This window comes from Pholcus phalangioides, unplaced genomic scaffold (genome assembly GCF_987345545.1).
Source record: "Pholcus phalangioides strain wild (caught in Gottingen) unplaced genomic scaffold, Ppha-v1.0 ptg000019l_1, whole genome shotgun sequence".
Classification (NCBI taxonomy): Eukaryota; Metazoa; Arthropoda; class Arachnida; order Araneae; family Pholcidae; genus Pholcus; species Pholcus phalangioides.
This window is the reverse complement of record NW_028301612.1, coordinates 9,458,191-9,481,610: the sequence shown is the minus strand read 5'-3', so window position 1 is coordinate 9,481,610 and position 23,420 is coordinate 9,458,191. Positions and strand designations below refer to the sequence as shown.

Here is a 23,420-nt window from a genome sequence, read left to right as displayed (position 1 = left end):
TTTAACCGAAAAATAGACCTGATCCTACTCTACTTAACCAGTAAATCACTTAATCACCTACCAACTAAACCCGTATAAACGGGCCTTAACATTCGTTGGTTGAGAGTTCGATTATACTTCATGAAGATGGGGGTCTCTTGAATCCTTAGACCAGAGGTTTCCAACGTAAATGCTCTCGCAGAACCTTTCATGTTTTCTAGGTTGTAATGCTCAGCGTCGTCTGTTCGTGTGTGATCAGTATCACAGACAATGTCGGGCAAATTAAGGGACTTGCTCCTGTCTCGAACCGCTAAAGGCTGGTGCTCGATTCGACGTTCTTCTCATATCATCCCATTAATGCTCTACTGTCAGTATTCGCATAGCCTGGTTCCCATTTATTTCAACCATTTTATTTTTTAATTCACAATAAATACAGTATATCTTTTGACAATTATTTTGACAGTTGCAGAATTTTCACAGCTTTGGATTTTACTAAAATTTCGCAGTTTTTGAACCACGCTCGCAATCCTTGGCGATAAATGCTGAGAACTTCATAGAAAAGATATCTCCTTTGAGATTTCATTCAAAAATATGTGATTTTGGGAAGTGACTTTTTAGAGCCGAATTCACATTTCACTGACTTTTAGCACACAGTGACCTAAATAAAAAGTTAGTTCTACTTTTTTCAAGTATACGACCCTTCGAGAAACTTGAGACATTTTAGGTAACTTCACGTCATTCGAAAACTTTTTCTAGCTGAACGTGTTTTTAATGCTAATGGAAGCACGCATATGTAGTGTGCAAACAATTTGGGACGGCCTGTGTATATTATTATGAAATATATTGACATCAGTTCAGTTAATCTTTGATATTAATAAAATAATTCCCCTCATACAAAATATCATATGACCCAAATCTATCAGAAAGTTATTTTCAGGTAGACGTTGAAGAAAATGTGGGGAAAAAAATATTTCCCCGTTCCAGAAGACTAATGAAAATAAAACCGAACAGAAGAAAGTTAGCCAAGGCTATAAAAAGAAAGATAAGAAATCTCACAGCATCTCTTTAAATGTTGAAGCCATTGCTCTGCTATTATAAAATATTCAACAAGAGAGACGAGAGAGAGAGAGAAAAAAAAGAAAGGATATCTCTTGGTAAAAGGTTCTCTTTCGCTGACTTAATAAAAATTGGATGTCAACCTTCTATATCATTTATAGGAGGGGGGGGGGGGCTCCCCAAGTTCCAAGCTAAGCAATGAAGCTCAAAATATCTTTCTTTATTTTTCTTATTTTTGCCCGCCGTCATCTCCTTTGGGAGCCAGCAGAGGAAAAACTTAGTTTGGTATTGATTCAGTGCGATTTTTAACTCGAAACCTCTCCGAAGATATAGTGCCGAGTAGAGTTTCGCACATACTAAGAAAAAGGCGGTGGGGGAAAAAAAATTCAATTTTTCATGATAAATTTCTCTTTTCTGTCCCAGAAAAATTTCAAGAGTTTCTGCATAATGCATTTCTTTTTTTTTAATGATATTTTGAGTTAATAAAGAGACGATTTTTTTTTTCTGCTTGTGAATTTTCATACATAATAAAACACGAAAAAAAGGGCTTTGACACTTGAGATTTTTAAACTGTTATGAACGCAAATTTTCTTTTTATTCTATCCTTAAAATTATATAATGCAATTTCCGGTGAAGTTAAAAATTGTTGCTTTCCTTTCAGCAATAATTTCGAATTGACTTCACGGAAAAATTGAGTTTTTATGTGATAGATCGGAATCGAAATGAAAAAATGTAAATAATATTTTGTTTCTGATTTCTGATTACTATTCATAGACTAAATTTTCTTTTGAATATGAGTATCCGAGATGAGGAATATTATTACGGAAAATTCTTATTATTATTACGGAAAATGCCCCATAATCAAAAGGTTATTATTTCTGTTTCTTTCTTTTTTCCGTTTTTTTTTTAATTCTTGCTAAACATTAATAAGTTAGTGTCTCATTGATGTTTTTATATTCAAATACCTTTTATAGCAGGGGTCTTCAACCAATCTCTCGCATGCCAAATAATGTGGCCCTCGGAGCAAATTTCTGTAGAGCACTGATGATTTTGGGAAAATAGTCAATTTAAGATAGAAAAACAATTGTATTATACAAAAAAATTCGTAAATTATTAATTAGAAATTATTAAAAAAAATTCGTTAAAAAGAACTGTATGGCTGTATTTAGAAGTGTAAGATACTTTTCAGATTAAATAGTAATGGTCCGCTTTTAGTACATTAAGAAGGTCATTGTAACGAGTTTGTAGACAAAAACACTTTTTGACACCTATGATTTCATATAAATAGTAACAAGGAGTGGAAGTTTAAGAATCATTTATAAAAAAACAATTACATAATGGATGAAAATTTATAATTAATGAAAAACAATTACAGAAATATTGAGGCAAAATTTGGAATTAATGAAAAAAAATCGGAATCAGTGAAACAAATCATTTCAAAATATCTAAAAATTGAAATTTAATGAAAGAAACGACTTCAGTGAATAAGAGTGTTTCGTGATTTGGGCAACCTTGTTGAATAACGGGGGAATACACCACGGTATGACCTGATAGTCCGCGGGCTTTGGAAAGATTTTATCAGATACGCAATGTCTGAAAGTTTGGATAACCCTGCCTTAGGCTATGCTTTGCAATAGTAGTTTCGGATTTACAGCAATTCAAGATGTAACGTCTGCATTCAAGTAAATAAATGTTCGAAAAATCCTAAGGTATATTTACTTCATCAGCTTTGGCCATATCACCATATTGCAAAAAATTTACTGCCATTAATGATTTGGGTTGTAAACGAAGGCATCATCAATCGGTGGTCGCCTCAAGTTCGTTGTATAGGAAAATATATTGTCTGTACTCTCCGGTGGGTTTGAACCTGGAACCGTGACGGCAACCTTCACGATAGCAGACGAGCATCTTACCACCACGGTACTCGGGTGCTTCAGAAGTATATTTGTGACATTGAAGTTGCTATGCGGGAGCAGTCTTTTGCTACATTTAAGAATTTCTTACGTTTTTAATTGGTTGTAAAAAAATTATTCACGTCGTTTGAGATTCATAACCGATTCCTGGTGTTGCTTTGTTGCCCGAGTGACGTGGTGGTAAGATGTTCGTGAAAGTACTAGGTTCAAACCCGTGGGAGGATACAGACATTTTCCCTAACCAACTTAAGGAGACCAACGACAGATACTGCCATCATTTCCAACCCATCTAAATAATGACAGTAAATTGCAGTATAGCGATATGGCCAGAGCAGGTGTTTGGTGAAGTAGCTGTTGTTTGCATGACTCGATCACTTAACCCCTCAAGTCCGGATGAGATATAAATGAATCTCATTTTGTAAGTCGGAGGATATTTAAATGGAATCGCCGGTTTTTGCACGCACGCACTCACTCACAGATATTTAGTAAAAAATTATAACTTTTAAACTAATCATGGAATTAATTTGAAATTGTTTTGTTCATAAAATAACAACTTCTCTGTAATATTACACAGGGTACATAGCAAACAGGAGGTATGACATTTCACTGGCGAACCGTTGATCCTGGAGGTATACTTCCAATTAGAAAAAAAAAAATCCAAATAACGTGTAGTACTCAGATATGTCATTCGTGTTTCAAGAGGTTGTATAGTTTTATTAAAATAAAAAAAAATAACTTTTTATACAGTCCCCGTGTACCCAAAACCCAATTAGACAGTTGTTGCTAAAAAATGTAATGCGTGTTTATAAGTGTAATATTCACTGAGATATTCAATTTCGAAGAACGGAGGAAGGTTGGGAAAAAACAGCTTAAAAAATGCGGAATAACCGTTTTACCCACATTAAATGCTACTTTTTCCCCACGCTGTGTTTTTGAGCACCTGTCTCTGTAAAATGTAGATGGATGCTTCCGTATCAACAACAAATGAACACATTATTTTCGATGGTAATATGGATGATGGGAAGATTCCTTTTTCTTCTCCAGCTTTGTCATGGAATGCAATGGCACCACCTCTAGACCAAAATAAGTGATCTCGGGTGTGTTCCAGAGCTCCTCCGGCCTCATCTAGTTTTTTGTTTTGTTTTTGGAATTGTGCCCTGAGGGTTTCTCTGAGGTTATTCACCCTGCCCTGGTCGGGACCGAAAATTGGATCTGTGGGATTGACCTCTACCCTTCGAGTTAAAGCAAAAGCATTGTCTTCTGGATAGCTGACTGTTCAGCTCCTGCATGCTTTTCGTGGAACTGTGCAATCGTTTGTTGTTGGGAGTACACCATTGACACATTAACGTAGTCATTAATTGTTCTTGTTGAACGCTTTCTACCACCTGGACTTCTTCAACTTTCCAAGGGTTGGAAAACGCATGAGGAAGCCTCCCTTCCATTTTGGCTTGTTCCATTGTCGTTTCAAACGTTCTATGTGGTTCATTACCAGAACTAAGCGTTTTAGGTGCGGGTTCTTAATCCTTCAATAAAAACATTTCTCAATATTTCTCCGTAGACCTGATCGGCAGCATCACTGTCCTGCACCTATTTGAGAATAGACTTATATGAGAGAGCCTCCACCCTAGCTGCAACTCCCTGATTCATTCATTGGGTTTCTACCATGCTAAAGATAGTAAGAGAGTAAAACGTATGTAACACATCAAAACCTCAGAGTCCGGAATTTTACGTTAAAGAATATTTAATTTTTACAATTATAGATATTATTCATAAAAAACAATGCAGGTAGCTACCGAATGGATCAAATTAAAAATAAATTGTTACATGGGTTGACTTACATGGCATCGACTATTGCGTATCTGTCCCTTCGTTTAATTAGTTAAGTGCATGGTGGATTTAATGTCCAAGGATGAAGTGATGAGACTTGGAGCCGGAGAAGTACCTCTCGTTAGTTGTTGATGGCTGACATGTCACTAGTAGCAGAAAACGTCTCTGTCAATGACGGGTATTAACTACTTGGCCGCGAGTCGGCGAAAAAAGGTCCTAGAGACGCAGATGACGATGATCCGACAAAAGCCGACGATGGACGATATCATTTATATTTGCTCAAATAACGAAATACGGCGCATCAGGCCACACGGAATTATTATAATGATTTTCACATTATGATTGAAATGCGATATTCCCTCCGCACCAGACAACAAAAAGGCCTACATATTCGACTCAAAATATCACAAGAGAGCGAGACAAACTACATTGCTAGCAACATAAGAATTATTAAAAGAAGTTTTACACATTCAACTCAAATTCAAATTACCAGCGAGCGAAGAAACAAACAACTACGCCAGCAGCATGGAAATTTTCAAGACTCTATTTTTTCTTAGAGGGTATGCTAAATAGGCCCTTTAGCGAGAAAAAAGAAAACTATATTAAAAGTACTGGGTATACAGTACTTTTAATATAGTTGGTCCTGAAGGGAATTATTTGGCGTTTCAATTTAAAGTTGCTGGTGAAGAGAGAGAGGTAAAAAAACAACCAAGTTACACACAACTAGGAAAGAGGGAAATCTTAAGGACCGTCAAAAAGATTTGTAGATTTTTCTCTCGTCAATGACCCTTTATCACAACACCCTGAAAAACAAACAATGTCTTATATGACTTGACGGCCATCTCCTTTACTCTCTCAACCCTCAATCCGTGCCTTCCATTTGGGGCCTCAAGACAGCAGTACCCTGTACAATACTGTACCTGAGACCTTTACTTACCATAGAGCAGCTTGGCTTTCCAACTATTATTATTCTTCTTACTATTATTATTATACGCTACTATAATTAAAAAAAATGTAAGCATGTGTGTAACTGTGCAAGATGTATGTTGTACAAATTAAAACCCAACATCCCATGAAAAGCTAGTCTATTCAATAAATATAGTTACCTCTTCTCTTCTCTAAAATTAAAACTATTTTTATATTTATAAGTTAATCTAAAATGTAATATTGAATTTTGACTATTCAACATAACACTGATGGGATAGCCCAGTAGCTTGAATGAGTGTACATCGTTTGCGGATAACGTGGCAACTTCAATGGACATTGGGAGGGGGTATCCTACTACTACTAAATTAGACATGCACCTCGTACGTATTCCTTCCTTGTACTTCTAATTAATTGGTATATGTTGGAATGTGTGTGTATGTATAGTGAACCTTCTGTGAAGTTCATTTCTGTGTAAGGCTTGTTTAGTGTAGTGCTGTCATCTGCAATCAATTTTTTTTAAACTATGAGTTTTTCTCAACTCATAGTGAGTGAAGTGTAATGAATGAATAATTGTAACGTTGTGGGCCTGCTGCTAACGGCGGCGAGACTTTTTAACGGGAAGATCGGCTCACATTCGCGCCTCGAAGTTGGGAACCGCAGAAAACCAACTTCAACCGACCACCACTGCAGCGACGGTTGGGTTTGAACCCGGATCCTCGCGATGACGAGTCTGTCACTATGACCACTCGACAACCACAGCGACGTGGGAGGAGGTGTCCTGGTAGGTTTGCTGGATATTCGGTTGGGGTAATTTGGTGACTTCGCTGAGTGAACATTAGGTATGTGCCATGTCAACTTGAGAGGGGTACATATTATCTCGATAAGTAAGTAACTTGGTGGCTCTATAGAGTGACTGGTTTCAGGATAAATTGGTAATTGACTGAGTACATACAAGCTTGATAAGTTGATGGTTTTACTGAGGTCTCGATTAAATAGTTTTAATTGTCTGCCACTCAAATAAAAGCCAACTACAGAAAGCATACACTTTCCTACAACACTATACCATGTTATTCAGCTTTTTTGAATTAATGAAAAACATAAAAAAAATTCCAGTCTCCACTTAATTTTACTATTTTCCATCCCATAAGCCGAAAAAAGCAGCTTTAAAATTCCTCTCACGCAAAAATAATAATCGTTTTTAAGTTCATCCGCCACGTGGCGGATTTTCGATTCAGCTTATAGTTTCAATTTTCCACTCTCTCTCTCGCATAATACATTAACAGCAAAAACAGGAGCGAGAAGAACAGAGAGATAATAATAATAATAACGCGCAGGTAGGATAATATATATACTAGAATAAATGTTTTTTCTCCCTCGAAGAAATAATACGATCTTATACGTAAATAAACCAATCGAACGACTTTTGTTTTATCGCGTAAAAGTTCTTTTTCCCCCTTTAAAAAATAAAAAAAAAAAATAAATAAAAGAGGGAAAAAGGTGGAAATACTCCATTTCCTTATTCTGAAGGATTAATGGGTTTTCACCAATATCGTAAAATGACGCTTTCCCTCGTAAATTTCCCTGATTGCCGTTTTTACGTCAACTCGCTCAGCAACGCACATTCATTACATTTTTCCTGGATATTTCACTGGAGCTCTCGCACATACACACACACACACACACGCTCTCTAAAAGAATCAGATTTCTACTTTATTTACTTTGGTTTCTTATTTTTTTTTAAGTTTCGTTTTCCATACTACAATCATTATTCATTGCTTGCTTTATATCCACTGTAAAATAAAATATTTTACAGAATTGATTCCAAAGAGAAACATATGGTTATACTTTCCAATAAGGATCATATTATGCCTTGTTTTGAACAAAAATATTCCAATGGAGAAATGAATCTTTAAATTCGAATATCGAGACTTGGAAACATCATATTTTATGATAATATGTAATTCTGTACAGTTAAAAAGGAGGATGAATTTTCTGGAATCAGAATATGTAATAAATAAAATGAATGGGTTTTCATACCTTGGACTTTATTGTTCTGCCAATTCCCAACAGCGACTGCTTGAGAATCTTCTCTACGCCACGTTATTGTCGGGGTCGGATATCCTTTCGCCCTGCACGTCAATGTCACGTTGGAACCTTCCCTAACGAGGACGTCGGAGCTGGAATCTGTGTCTATGATGTCAGGAGCAACTGGAAATTGGAATATACGTTGGACTAGCATCAGTGGATAGCGGGAGTTTGAGTTTATAGAGAATATATAAATTCCTCACATTACTGAAACGATACAGACTACTAAAGATGCGATGCCTCTTACAGTAATAAAATTAGTATAACTATTATGGTTATGACACACACGGTGTACAGGAAATTCCGTTTGTCCTGGAATGACTCGTGAACCGTTGATCCTAGAAGCATACTTCTAATTGAAAAAGATAGTTAAACAAATAACGTGTAGGAATTGGATACACCATTTATATTGCAAGGAGTGTATAGTTACTAAAATTACAAAAAAAAAAACCTTTTGATACCCTGTCCTGAAATTAGAAAGCTATTCCCTGTCTATATTGAGGCAAACAAAGGAAACAGTTGGAAAAAAGATGAGAAAGGGCAGCAGTAATTAACGCGTAAGCTAATTATGCTTGCTATACTTGAAAACTTATTGCACTTAGAAACGTGAGAGTGTTTGTTTGCCTCAGGAGGGACAGGGCAACAACTTTTTAATTGGGTTTTAAACACAAGAAGGGCGGGAATATGCGTTATACCTAAAAGGGCCGATGACAGCCATTTTGACTGATGCTTCTTTTTATTGCAATACATTTAATTACACTAAATTTTTACAACAGAAATTAATAGGCCTTATTCCACCTGGTTAATTTGTTAATTTTGAAGAAATTTGCGTTTCCTTAAGCATACAGGGTGGCCATAAAATGACTTTCCATGTATAAATATGAAAATTTAGAGGGCAACTGTGGACAAGATTTACCATGAAAAAAAAGATAGATAAACATTGAATTTGCATCACATAGTGCATTGCTCCATTTTTGTCGTGTACACATTTTTATATGTATGTCGCGGTCTTTTTATTCACGTTATTTTGCTGTTCGCGCATGATATCAATAACCTACCATTACGCCAATGTAAATTTGTACTATCGAGGAAAAACTAGGGGACTATTAAAATTTCATACTATAAATTAGCTTATGAAGAATATACAATTAAAAATACATATTTGTCTTTCTTTTTCGCAACTATTATCCGATTCGGACCAATTATGCCCGGAATCACTACTTTCGGGTACATATAGCTGAAATCATGATTTTCATTGTCACAGTTTGGATCATAAGTCTCCTCCGCTTCAGATTTATCGTCCGAAATATCATTCAGCACTGATAAAACTAGACTATATTGTTCTAAAACATGTAAAACATCTTTTTTTTCTAATAGCCATTTCTACACACTGTGAATAAACATCTGTTTCCTAGGAAGCTTTCAAAGCAGATGGTGGCTCAAACTGAAACAAAAACTGCGCCTGCCAAGTGAACGATCAGAAAAAACAGTTTCCTCAACTTTGATAACAGAGGCTATAGCTAAATAATATATAGTGGATACATACAGTCCCTGCCAATAGACATTTTAGATTGCCCAGTAACACTATGCAAAAAACAAATAGCATTATTTCATTTATTTTTTCTTATTGATATGTTACTCCTGAATATATGTTGTTCAGTGTGTGTCATCAGGGAAATGATAGGGAATAAACGTAAAAGCAAAAGTATACAATAGCGCCCACCACAAGGAGAACATACAATGGATCCCGGTTATAACGTTTTTCAAAAAACCACCATGAAACAACGTTGTAAGCGGGAAACGTTTTAAACGTTTATTTATGTTAATTATATATTTAATTAATCTTGATGAGAATTACTTAGAAGTGAGACCCCGAAAATAATCGCACTAGGTGGGAAAACGTCATGTTATAACCGGGATCAACTGAATACAATTTGTGTTACATTTCTGGGGGCCTACAAAGGATAATCCTAAATCCTAAATATGACATAGTGGCCTGTGGGTTCCGACTGAAATTGGCAAACAGTGCATACCTCTGAGTCATTTCTTAGCCATCCTGGACTAGTAGTGCGATTTTCGCCATGGTTGTATATGTTTTATTTTTAAACTACTTAGAGTTTAATATTACCCATATTGGGTTACCCATCTAGGGGGAAAAGAAAGCTTAAGTAGGCTGGAGGGGAAATAGAAAGCAGAAAGTGTCACTCAACAGGGCAGTGACAGAATGTCACTTCATCAGCCTGTTAGGACGTCATTAAGTTATAATTAATGCTATTCTTTTAACACAAAGCTATTCTTTTACAAATGCTATTCTTTTACAAAGGATAATAATTTTGCAGGTACTACTAATGTTATTTTACACTCTACAAGCAACAACTATTAATAATTTGGAGCAAACTCGATATTTTAACATATCATTGCTCATAAAATATATATGAATGCCGTATCATATTCCTTTTTTTTCATGCGGTGCATTAGCATTAATCGATAATTGTCTTTTACCAATATCAATGGAGGAATTATAGCAGTAGTGCTTTTTGTTTGACAGATGGCAGTGGAAGTCCTAGTTCAATGTTGTTTTTATATGTGATATAGAACTGTACTGTGTTGTCATTTTAAATATTATCTAGAGAAGGTTGATAATTGCCGATAAAATTTTATTTCATTGGTAATGGGGAAAAGTAATAGAAGGCACAATTTTTCTCATGGTGAATAAGTTTACAAAATATTGAACATGACGTCTATGACAACTACGTCAACAAGAATGACGTAGCTGAGCTATATATACACGTTATTTCGATAATTTTTCTAATAGGAAGTATGCCTAGCATGAGTTCACAGTAAAATGCAAAACGGAAATTATTGAATCACTCTGTATATATCGTATATCACAGCGTATTTGTAATTCAAAAAATCCAGAGTACTTATCGGTTAATTTGCTTCTTTTGTCTTCACACTTTGTATTTTAATCTGTATTTGGAGTCGTTTGGAGTCTGAGAGTGATCCACACATGAACACACAGTTCGCGGGGCAGAAAAAAAATTCATATAATTGAATTATAGGCCGTTCAAGTATTACATAAACAGATTTTTAGCCATTTTTGACACCCCCCCCTCCTTGTCAGCAAAACTCTGACCCCCTGAACCCCTTGTCTGCAAAATGTCGTCATCAGCTCTGCCCCTCTGAATCCTAACGCATATTAGTGGGATCAGAGACGTACAAGAGGGACTCGGGGGTTCTCGTGCCCGCTCCCACGATCAAAAAAATATTTTTAAATGAAATTTCGTAAGAAAATACCTTCCTTTATATGTTGTTATAATCAATTTATGTTAATTTCAATCTTATTTAAAGGCTATGAACTCAAAATTTATAGATCTTTTATAAATTCATTGCGACCCCCCCATATAAGCCATATAATGATAAATCGTATAAACGCCCTTGGCCCGCGACCAAATATGGTCCTGGGGGTTATCTGATGCGGCCTGCACTCCTCAAACCTAATTTTGTAAAAATGAACTAAGCGGCACATTTACAGATCGCTTAAGTGTCCTGTGGTACAATTCCAGAGCATTTAAGCGGCCAGTGGCACATTTTCAGATCACTTAAATGACCCGGGCGGGATACAGTTCCGGAACACTTAAGCGATCCGTGACACATTTAGCGATCCCTTGAATGACAAGTGACCATCGATGGTGACGTAATACTTGAATGGTCCCTAAGGTAGCATCATCTAATTTGTCATTTTGCACAGATGCGGAAATAAAGTGCTCAGAGAAATAACGGGTCTGTGCTGGCGGAATGTGTATCCTCATCTTGAAAAACATAGGGCGCATTCCATGTATGAATAAAACTTTTCCTTTCCTGTCGCGCATCTCGGTGACCACATTCACCAGGTTGAAATAGTAAACGTTGTAAGTGCTAAAAAAATTCAGTAATTGTAGTAACGTGAAAAGCGCCTGGTAACAAATGCATGTACGCGTATGCATTTGCATAAAATTCGGGCAATGCTAATAACTGCCCAACTCTTCGCAACATGAATGACGTAGCTGAGTTCTACACGTTATTTAGATAACTTTTCTAATAGGAAGTATGCCTAGCATAAGTTCACAGTAAAATGCAAAACGGGAATTATGGAATCACTCTGTATATACCGTATATCACAGCCTATTTGTAACAAAAAAAATCCAGAGTACACTTATCGGTTAATTTGCTTCTTTTGCCTTCACACTTTGTATTTTTATCTGTATTTGTATAAGAATCACCAGGTGGACCTAGTCAGATCCATGCCATTCCATAGGGCACTATCTGATAAAGACAACGGATCCAAGCCATTCCATGTGGCAGTGTTTGATAGTCAACGGATCCATGCTATTGAATATGGTGGTGTTTGATAAAAGACAATGGATCCATGTCATTTCGTATAAAAATGGGTACGTTCGAAAAGAAATGTCTTACCGATTGCTATTAAACTTTGTAAAATCGGCTTAGAATCTCAACAACAAGGTAAATGCACATTTCCAAAACAAAAGAGAGGCCCTCGTCACCTGTTTGTGCTACTCCAAGGACTTCAATACTTTCCTTTCACAAACGAACAACTCCCCGTGGAGTAGAACTCGAGTACTGTACGAGTCCTCCCCGCCCTTACAAATTAGCTGTCGTTAACGCAAGGAAAGTAAGCTCGGTGAGATTGGGAGAAGAGAATCCAGTAAAGAAATGGCAACATTTGACTTTTGTATGTGTGTGTGTTGTCTGAGAAAAATGTCAAACACAGGGGGATACCCGTGTTTCTGCTTCCCGCAATCGATCGACTCATTACACTCGTCAGAAATTGTTCTCGGAACTCTTTCAAGAAACCATTTAGCGTGCTTTTGATTCAAAGTTGCACCAGAGCAGAAAAGTCTCTTAACCACGACTTGTAATGTGATCGTTACTCCGGGAGAAGTGAGAGAGAAACGTGAGTGAGGCACCTCTGCGCCTCTGGGGTTTCTTGTTAAATAGCTTTGTTTCTAGCATTTTGTCAGTAGAGTTCCTGTGATTCGGAAACTGCTATTTAACGCGGGACAAAAGAGCGAGTGAGAGAGAGAGTATTCGAGGTAAAATCGCGAACATCAGGTATCAAATAGTATTCATTACATCTGCTGCAAGATGAATACGGATTGAAAATTGTGCTGTCTAGTCAGAAAGCATTTACAGTCAGTCATATACATCATTTTTACGCACTGGAATCAATCAGTTGCAGTTAACCGTAGATGAAGAAACTCGACAGGGTAATTTCTGAATCTGAAATGACTTACTGATAATAGAGACATTCTGGTAATCGCGAGCTTGCAAATTTTTGATGTAAATACAACGTTTTGCATGTGATATCGTGCAGTGTAGCGTGTGTGTACCGAAATTCTCGTGTATATCTAGAATCTATTGATTTCTTTAATATGAGGGAGGAAACACCGAGGGAGCGTAATTGAGAATAGCTCAAGTCAAGTGATCTCGCTGATTCGGTAGTTTTGTGTAGCAACTATGTTCGGTAGGATGTATCTTAGGGTTTGTTTCAGTGGTTCGATTATAACACAGCAAATTAAATTCGAAAATATGACGTATACAGGGTGCACGTCATTTTAGTGACAAGCTGTTAATCTTAGAGGCTACTTCCAATGAGAAAAAATTGCAAAAATAAAGTGTAGTAATCAGATACGTCATTCATGTTGCAAGGGGTTGTATAGTTATCGAGATAAAAAAAATTAACTTTTTATACAGTCCCCGTGTGCCCCAAAACCCAATTATAAAGTTGTTGCCTTGTCTATCTTTTTACCAACAAAAAATCCTATGTTTTTACGTGCAATATTCACTGAGATATTCGAACTTGAAAATCGGAGGAAAGTTAGGAAAAAAAACTTTTAAAATTCCGAGTAAACCGTTTTACCCGACATTTTCGAATTGGGGTTTTAAGCACAGGGTATCCGTCTAAAAATTTAACATTTTTATTTTAATAACTATACAACCCCGTGCAACATGAATGAAATATCTGAGTAATACACGTTATGGAAACTTTTTTTATACTAATCCTAATTAGAAAAAGTTTCCAAATAACGTGTATTACTCAGATATGTCATTCATGTTGCACGGGGTTGTATAGTTATTAAAATAAAAATGTTAAATTTTTAGACGGATACTCTGTGCTTAAAACCCCAATTCGAAATTGTCGGGTAAAACGGCTTACTCGGATTTAAAAAGCAGTTTTTTTTCCTAACTTTCCTCTAATTTTCAAGTTCGAATATCTCAGTGAATATTGCACGTAAAAACATAGGATTTTTTCAAATAAAATGCCGTGCACTCTATTCACCCCAGAGGTCTTCAATCTTTTTCCAGTCGGGAGTCTGCTCGCACCCACCATCAAAAGAAGAGCACCGTTACGGCAAGTTTAACATACGAATGCATGAAATGACGCTGATTCCAATCCTTGAATACAATTCCTCCAAGTTGTTTGATTGGAACGTTGGCGCGAAATCGGACATAGGAGCATTCTGGAATAGAGCACTCTGGGTACTTCAGGGAGCACCGTGGTGCTCGCGAGCAACAGTTTGAATATCCCTGCTGTATACACTCTATAGTCATAGGACGTAGCTCTTGAAGATTTTTTTTCCGAATTTCTAGAAACGTTTTCGATTAAATGTTCTGAAATTTTGATCATGCAAATCCCATGTTTGTTCTCCCAATTGTTAGCGACAATTTAGTCCCGAGTGCATTTAAGGGACCGACAGAAATTAAAATAATAAAAATAAAAGGTTTTGGATACATATATATACAGGGGTTGGACAAAATAATATGACACCAGTGAATAAAAAAAAAATAGAGGGAACCTGTCTTATACTCCCGCCCTCTAGTGTGGAAGAGTGACACGTAGCGGGTGAGAATTTGCACATATCAGTCTAGTTGTAGCAGTGATAGTGTTCGGATGCGATAATTATTGGGGCGTTAAAACTTCGTTATGGCTGATCTCACAAATTTCGAAAGAGGCATGATTGTTGGAGCCCGTCTTGCCGGGGCCACAGTAATGAAAACGCCCACCCTTGTTGGTAACGGGAGAAGTACTGTGTCGATGGTAATGACAGTCTATAGCAAACAGGGAAAGACATCATCTACCAAGCATAACACTGGCCGAAAGTCGAAGATGGCTGATAGACCCAAAAGGGTTTTGAAGCGGATTGTGTGGCCAGAAAGCACAAGATAACAGCATCCCAGATAACATCCGAGATGAACACACATCTACAGGAGAAGGTATATCGACAAAAACTATCCGCCGTGAGCTGCATGCAGTAAACATACACGGTCGAGTGGTTATTCCAAAACCATTGATGACACCATGCAATGCCTTGAAACGACGAACATAAGAATTGGACACAACAACAGTGGGAAAATGTCATCTGGTCAGACGAATCGTCGTCCACATTATTCCAGATTTACGGACGTGTTTACGTTTGGAGAACACCAGCACAAGCCTATGACGTTGATTGTCTCCTTCCTACTGTTACGCATGGAGGGGTATCAGTGATGCTGTGTGGCGCGATGTGTCACCATGGTCTCGGCCCACTCGTTTTCCTGGATGGGCGGGTCAATGCAGAGGTTTATGTTAGTATTCTGGCCGACCACCTTCATCCAATGGTGCAATATTTGCTCACTGATTCTCGACCTGTGTTCCAAGAAGATAATTCACTCGTTGAGACTGTTGGAATTATCGGAGACTGACTGGATGAACACCATGATGAACTGCAACACCTCGTGTGGCCTGCTCGGTCCCCTTATCTTAATACAATTGAACCTTTGTGGAGTATTTTGCAGGCCAAAATGTGCAGTAGGTTTCCACCTCCAAAGACACGTTCTGAATTAGTGGTCTTTTTGCAGGAGGAGTGGCTACGTATCCCCATGACTGTTGCGCATAACTTGTATTTGTCGGATACAAGCTATAATTAATGAAAAAGGAGGGCCAACTGCCTATTAATAAAGATTTTGTCTCATTTCACAGGTGTTCATATTATTGTGTCCAACCCCTGTATATATATATATATTTTGATCAGATATTTCTTCATGACTTCTTGGGTATTTTTCATTGATTTATCAAGATAGTCCGAATAAAGCATGAACATGGTGGGAATTTAATTAAAATTACTATTGTTTACTTCTATTTAGAAATTTCTTGCTTTCCTTCAAACCGAGCACAAATCCGGTCTACCGTCATGGGCAATCTACTACCGAGTGAATTGTGCCGGAAGTGTGAATGTGCATACCTGACAGTCTGAGTGCATATATAGTGTTGTGTCTCATTTTTCAGTGTTGCCATCTATATTTCAGAAGTGAAGTGTAATGATTGAATATATTCGTGTTATTGTAGGCCTTTTTCTCTCGGTGTGGCGAGACATTTCATGGGGAAATCGGATCGCATTCGCTTCTCGAAGTTGGGAATCACAGAAAACCAACTTCAGCCGACTACCATTGCGGTTCGAACCAGGGTCCTTACGATGCGAGTCCGTCACTACGACCACTCGACCACCCCAGCGGCTCCATTCAGAACTTTCTTTCTTTCAAACCGAGCACAACTCAGGTCTATCAACTATATTATTTCTCTCCCAATATATTTTTATTCCTTATTACAATGCACCTCAATCAATTTCCAGAAGCCATGCATCAAGATACCACATGGCGATATTTTCTTGAAGTGTATAAAACGGGTATAAATTACGAAAATAACTGTAACTTACCCACGACATCGAGAAATCCAACTTGACTTTTCATGGGGACAGTGTTGACTTGACACATATAGCCACCTCTGTCGGATTCTTGGACGTTATTGATGTGCAGCACCCAATATTTATGATCGCTATGGCTCAGGTTTATCCTGTAATTTCGAGTAATGACGTGGCGGTGAATAGTGAGTATCGTTTTGCTTTCGACTCGAAGCCACGCAACCTACAAGAGAACGGACAGGGGATTAATGTACTATAATTTCATCTCTGATAATATGAGACGTTGCTACGAAATACAATCTGTCATTGCACATCTATACCTTGTTATACACTAATTCTGGCTATAATAGTTGAAAATAAACAACCTCGCGTTATCTTTATATACGCAGTTGATTCCTATAGAATAAATGTCCCTTTTATCCTTGAAAGCTTATATGAAAGTCCTGATACAATCAATAACAAAGAAAACCATTGATCTTTAAAGATATCTTGAACTGCATTTCATTGCGATGTCCCCACTGAACAACGAACGTTCTAGGCTTATTTAATGGACATGAATCAGTATTTTATTTTTTGAAAGATTTCCTTTGTGGCCGTAAAAACCTCAAAGGGTCTGAAGACCTCCTTGGAGATTTTGTTTTACCATTATTTTATGGTTTTTTTTCCGAGGACGACAGGTATCTCCGTATCTCGTCTTTCCAATTGTTTCTCTTTTAGCTTCCGATATGGTATTTTTCTACTCTTAAATCTATTATGATATAAATTTACTCCAGCCCGTAAGTCGAATACGGCCTGCTCGGGAGTGTGACTATCCATCCCGCGCATAATATTCCAGTAGAAAATAATCAGTATACACACAACACGATATACAACTGTATACTCAGGCCGATCATATTTCCTTGCAAAGAAAGTACTAGAAATAGGGATCCCAATCTTGAAATGACGGGACGTCACCATTTATCGGCAAAAAACTGCCAAAGGTTGCCATTGAACTCTGAAAGATCACTGAAGGTGGGAAATTACACACTACGACGGAAAAATCCGTCGTCATCCGATCATGGGGGATCGACGATCCCTCTGAAAAAAACAAACAATAAAACGTGTATTTCGGCAAATACAGTATGTGAAACAAATATATTTTATATGTCTGTAATTAATTACCATAATTGTTAATAACAAGTTATGAAAATAATTTTAATCACTGATTTCAGTAGAGAATAATAATCCGTGTAAGCTTCGTTAGAAATATGTGAAATGAACGGGATTTTTTTTCATAACAAAGTCAGGACGGACTGACTCTACGGGGCTACTGTAAAATACGGATCATACATATATATATAGATATATTCTAGCTGCCTCACGGCCGTATTCACCAATGCAGTTTAAACTACAATCGAAGGCCAAAGGATTAGCGATCGACACGGATTGGTTAAAATCCTCAATTTAACCAATCCGTTTCGATCTTCAATCCTTTCACCTGCGATTGCAGTTTAAACTGTGTTGGTGAATACGATCGTAAGGCGCTGATATTGATTTGGCGCTAAATGCATAATATTTTACGAATTTTTTTGTATGTTTTTTGTTTGAAAGTATTCTTCCATCCGATCTAAAGTATATTGTGCTCATATATATATCTTCCATAAATAGAATTTAATTATTGGTGCTTAAAGATTTTCATAAGCACAGGGGCCGCGTAAGCGAGGGTGCACCCGGAAGGCAGGTTGTAAAGGGCGGCAGCTTAGGCTTTAAATATAACCGAATTTTTTTTTTAAAACAACTAATAGTGAAAACATGACATCACGCTTTTCAATTATACCTCGACAACTAAAATGTTGAGAAATCCTGACAGAGGGGACAGGCAGGGCCTGGAACCGTAACAAAAGAAAAATGAATTTACTCTGTCATAAGAGACAAATGCGCATTTTGGTGCCCGCACCCAGTAAATTTACTGGAAAGGTCAAATAAAGCCAAAATAACAATTCCGGCACCATACTTGCCCGGTCTCTGAAGCACCAGAAACACTTTTGAAGCAATTTCCTTAACAAAAATCGTCACGTTATAATATTATGCATGATGGCTCATCAATGACGACTCTAATGCGGAGTAAGTTATCTGCCATATTCAAGGACAGTGAAGAAAACAAAAACGGGACGTTTTATTTAAAAGCGTGACGTATGGTCGAGTTCATTTTGCTCGGTAATTATTGGTGTAGGGTGTGGTATTTACAAAAAAAAAAAGTTTATGTCAGGGTCCCCTCTAGGTTAAATCCTTCGTCAGTTTTCGACCTGGATTGTCTTTAGGGGTGGCACATGAGGTTTTGCACCCGATTGGCAAGTAAACTCAAGCCGCTCCTGTATAAACACAATTTATACGACAATCAAAAAATCTTAGAACGCTTTTTAATACATCAGTAATTTTTCTTATTTGGTTGAACCAGTTTCTTTAAATCTAATAAAATAAAATAAATCATTTGTGCTTGGCTTCCTATGGACCAAATTTTTTTTTCTCATGGACACTCCTTCATTATCCGGGAGCAAATTCCTATAAACTCAGGGAATTCATTTTTCACGTAAATTCATAGTGAACAAAAATTTCAAGTTCAATCTCCAGACACCTGTGGTATTTTTCAATGAACTTCATGTTGCAGGGGTTCTATGCAGGGCCGTCTAAACATCAAGGGCCTTAATTCAAAGATGATGGCCCCCTTTCTTACCGGGAAGCAAGATACATATTTTAAAAAATAATAGTACTGAATCACTTCGTGCAGTCTTTCCATGAACATGAGGATCACGGGTATGTCCAAATGAGTACATGCACTACGATGAACTTGGACCTATAGACAGTCCTGCTGGATTCTGAAAACAGTCACACATTTTCCCATAACATTTCCCACAAAAACTTTATTTCTTCACGTCTGTTTCTTTTTTTTTCGCAGCTCTCTGTCAGCTGCGTAAATTACCCCTTTCTTAATTTTTTTTCCACGTTGCTCCCCTGGAATACCTCAGAACCCCGAGGATACTAAATAACACCCAGGTTCGAAAACACCGGAGTAAAATCAATCTTTTTGATACGCCACTGCCAGTTTGATAAATCAATGCCCTAAACTTCTCAGAACAGGCAGATTCATTTCCCAATATCTGTCACATCAAAGTGTTCCAGAACGAAAACATATTGATGTGGAATTTTCTAAAAATAAGAATTACACGAAAATATTCATAATAAATACATCACCCCCCACACAAAGAAAACTAATAAGCCGCCCTCTTTTCATTAAATTACTTTCTCTTCGAATACATATCTCTCAGAGAAAAGAAATGGAATTTAATCATTTAATTAAAAAAAAAATTACACACATAGACTGGAAAACGTTTCCGCATCCAATCCATTAACTAAATATATATATATATATTTTAATGGAAAAAAATCCCCCCCCTGAAATTATTTCAGAGTCACGCATGCTTATCACTTTCACTAGATTAGAGCTTAGTCTTAAAATAAATATTAATTTAATTAACGAAATTTTCAAAAGGAGGAATTTTTAAGGGGGAAAAAAAACCAAAACATTGTGAGAAATTCGACTCAGAAAAGAAAAAAAAACTTAATTAAAATTAATACACAGAAAATTAAATTCAAAATTAAATTATGAGTAAAATGTTTTTTCTCCTCCCTATTTTGGTCATCAGATAACAGGCGTAATTGCCTTAATTTCACGTTTCGAAATTACATATATATGCGGAATCTTCTAATACAGCATTCATTCTATTTGTTTTTTTACTGCGTCCCTTTTATCGGATTTTCTATAGCATCTGTAATTAAATCTAAACTATAAGGATCAATTTTTCATGGCCCGAAAGATATAATAATCTAATGAAGTTAGAGGTAAGTGAATCTATTTTTTTTTTTTATTAAAGCCTGCAATTATTCATATAAAAGATATGTTTTGTATTTCTTCTAATTATTGATGATTCCAACGAGAACTTTTCTTGTTAGTTGATATGCAATTGCTATTGTATTATTTAAAATATTACAATAGTCACTAATGAATCATATAATGTTATGCTCGAATAGCTCTTGAGTTTTTGCACTTTTATTATTCAGTCTCTTTTAGATCTTCGAGAAAGATGTTGCCAGTGACGCATGGTGGTAAGATGCTCGTCTACCATCGTGAAGGTTGTTTGTCAGGGTCCCGGGTTCGAACCCAAAGGAGGAATAGATAATTTATTTTCCCTAACGAACTCGAGGCGACCACCGATAGACAGCGCCTTCACTTCCAACCCATCTCACTAATGGCAGTAAATTGCAATATAGCGATATGGCCAGAGTTGGTTTCTGGTGAAGTAGTAATGCGTAGGAGGCTTGCGTATTCATGGATATGGGTATATGAGTGCATTTAGCACCCTTAGAAATTAGTTCAAGGTGCCGCTGTGGTGGTCGAGTGGTTATAGTGTCGGACTCGCGATGCGAGGATCCGGGTTCGAACTCCACAGTGGTGGTCGGCTGAAGTTGGTTTTCTGTGGTTCCCAATTTCAAGGCGCAAATGCGAGCCGATCTCCCCGTTAAAAAGTCTCGCCACAGAGAGCAACAGGCCTACAACAATAAATCATTCAATCATAACACTTCACTCATAGTTAGAAAAACTGGTGGCAGATGGCATAACAAGCATTACAGAGAAACAAAAGAAAAACGTCACGTCAGGTTTCACTACATGTACACGCACATTCCCGCATGTACTGTCAGCATCGTATTTACTCAAATCTAACAGGCACCTTATCCAATCACCCACGAAAATTAGTATCGTTTCTTAATTCCCGTTTAAACATACATAAATCTTCTAAAAAATATCTAAATAATGTAAGATATAATTGAGTCAATTATCCTTAATGATCTATCTTCCCAAAAAGGAAAAAAAAAAAACCCCCATCCGATCAACATAAACTGTCGATAAACCATTAATCTAAAAGCCTCATATAATTTTTCACTAATAACCTAATTATAAGAATTAGATGGCATTATATCTTCATTCATAGTTATCAGCTCTTGAAAGAAAGAAAACAAAAACTGTAAAAACGGACGCCATTTTTATCTTAACTAAACAGGATCAGAAACTATAATTTAAAATTCTAACCGGGGATTATATAAGAAAAGAATAAATTCACATCATGAATCTTAACTTATACTCATCTCAGGAAATTTTTTAGAAAAAAAATATAAATTGACATCAATATATATATACCGAAGGTAAGCAAGATTCCACCACCACCGGACAAATCACGTTAAATTAAAGTCAAATATTTCACTATGAAAACAGCAAAAGCGTAAACTAAATTCCAATAATCTTTTAACGCTACGCTAACAAGAAAAACCTAATCTTCCGTTCATTAAAGATACCTGCGAAGGATAAAAAAACGGAAACAGATGAGAGAGGAGAAAATGAAAATCATCAATCAAGCTTCAATTAGGTGTAAGACCATTAATTTGAATCGTATTTAAAAACAAAAGTACGAATTAAAATTTTTTGAAACTACATTATATTTATTATTAAAAAATAATAATAATAATAAAACAAGCAATACTTTCAGAAATGTGTATTTTCCTACAAAAATACAGACGCGGTATCCGAAGACTTTGGAGGGACGAAGAAAAGAAAAAAAGTAGTGCTTAAAGTGACAGAATTTGATCGATGTTTCGGACATTGTTTTCCAGTGTACCGTGTAAGTGGAAGGATGTGTACTTTTTTACTTTTTTTTTTAATCATTATTTCTTACCACCTTCCAGAAGGGACAATATATATATGTATACAGAAGGGAAGAGAGATGAGGATGATGGCTGAAATTTATCAAAGAGTATAATCAGTCACAATAGTGGAGATTTAAAGCATGGATGCTTATCCATCTTCTGTGATGTATTTTTTCCCCCTCATTCTTATGTTCTTCTTGAACATAAAATATTACTTTTCTAAAGAATTTAGAGCACGAGAAAAAAAAAATGTACGTCTATCTTCTATTTAACGCTTACGAAGATGTATTAGGCAATCTTAAAAATACGGTATTTATGGAGAAAAAATACATCGTTAATGCTTGTATACGTGTATGTTTTTTCTTGTAACGTCCATCTGGTTTTAGTTTTTCCGGCGTGAAGATCGTGTAATAATTTATCTTCTCCGTGACTTCTGATTGATTGGTTTTTGAAATTAAATTTTTTTTTTCCAATTTTGGTTTGAATTCGATGATTTGGTTGTTATTTGGTGTGGTCAGTTCAGTGAGGTTACATTTGTGATCGGAGAAATATTAGAGGTCAGCCAATCAATGTTCATAAGATTTCATTTTGGAAAAAAAAAATATCTGTGTTAATAATCTGTCATTTACACACAGGGAAGTAAGGAAAGTCTCTAGGCCACATTGTGCTGGCGAACCGTTGGTCTTAGAGCCATACTTTTAATTCGAAAAGGTATCCAAATAACGTGTGGACCTCAGATAAGTCAGTCATTCATATTGCAAGGGGTGTGTATAGTTATACAAATAAAAATAATTAACTTTTTATATGGGCACCGTTTTAAAAGACCCAATTACAATGTTGTTGCCCTGTCTCTTCTGAGTCCAAAAAAAAAATGGTCCATGTTTGTAGGTGCAATAGTCACTGAGATATTTCAATTTTAAAATTACAGAGAAAGTGAGAAAGAATTCAATTTATATATACAGGAAGTTCATAATTGAAATACCCTATTTAAAAGTAGACTACAGGCGAAACCAGTCATCAGGAAATTGTAGGGGAGGCCATAGATTAGGGAAATGCCGAGTAATGGCACGTTCTTCTGTAAAATGGGTTTCAAGAATATTCTTAACACACACTGCAATGTGTGGAGGATATCCGTCTTGCATAAAGATTGTGTCTGCAA

General features: G+C 36.6%; 1 protein-coding gene across 2 annotated transcripts in view; it reads right to left on the bottom strand.

Moving 5' to 3' along the window:
* The window catches only part of LOC149071199 (lachesin-like), a 314,623-nt gene that overhangs the window by 58,147 nt on the left and 233,056 nt on the right, over positions 1–23,420 (bottom strand). For both annotated transcript variants that reach the window (XM_089248197.1, XM_089248196.1), the window contains exons 3-4: positions 16,541–16,748; positions 7,740–7,910 (exon numbers count right to left, since the gene is read on the bottom strand). In XM_089248197.1, the coding sequence (XP_089104323.1) occupies positions 7,740–7,910; positions 16,541–16,748 (379 nt within the window). The remainder of the gene's footprint in view (positions 1–7,739; positions 7,911–16,540; positions 16,749–23,420) is intronic.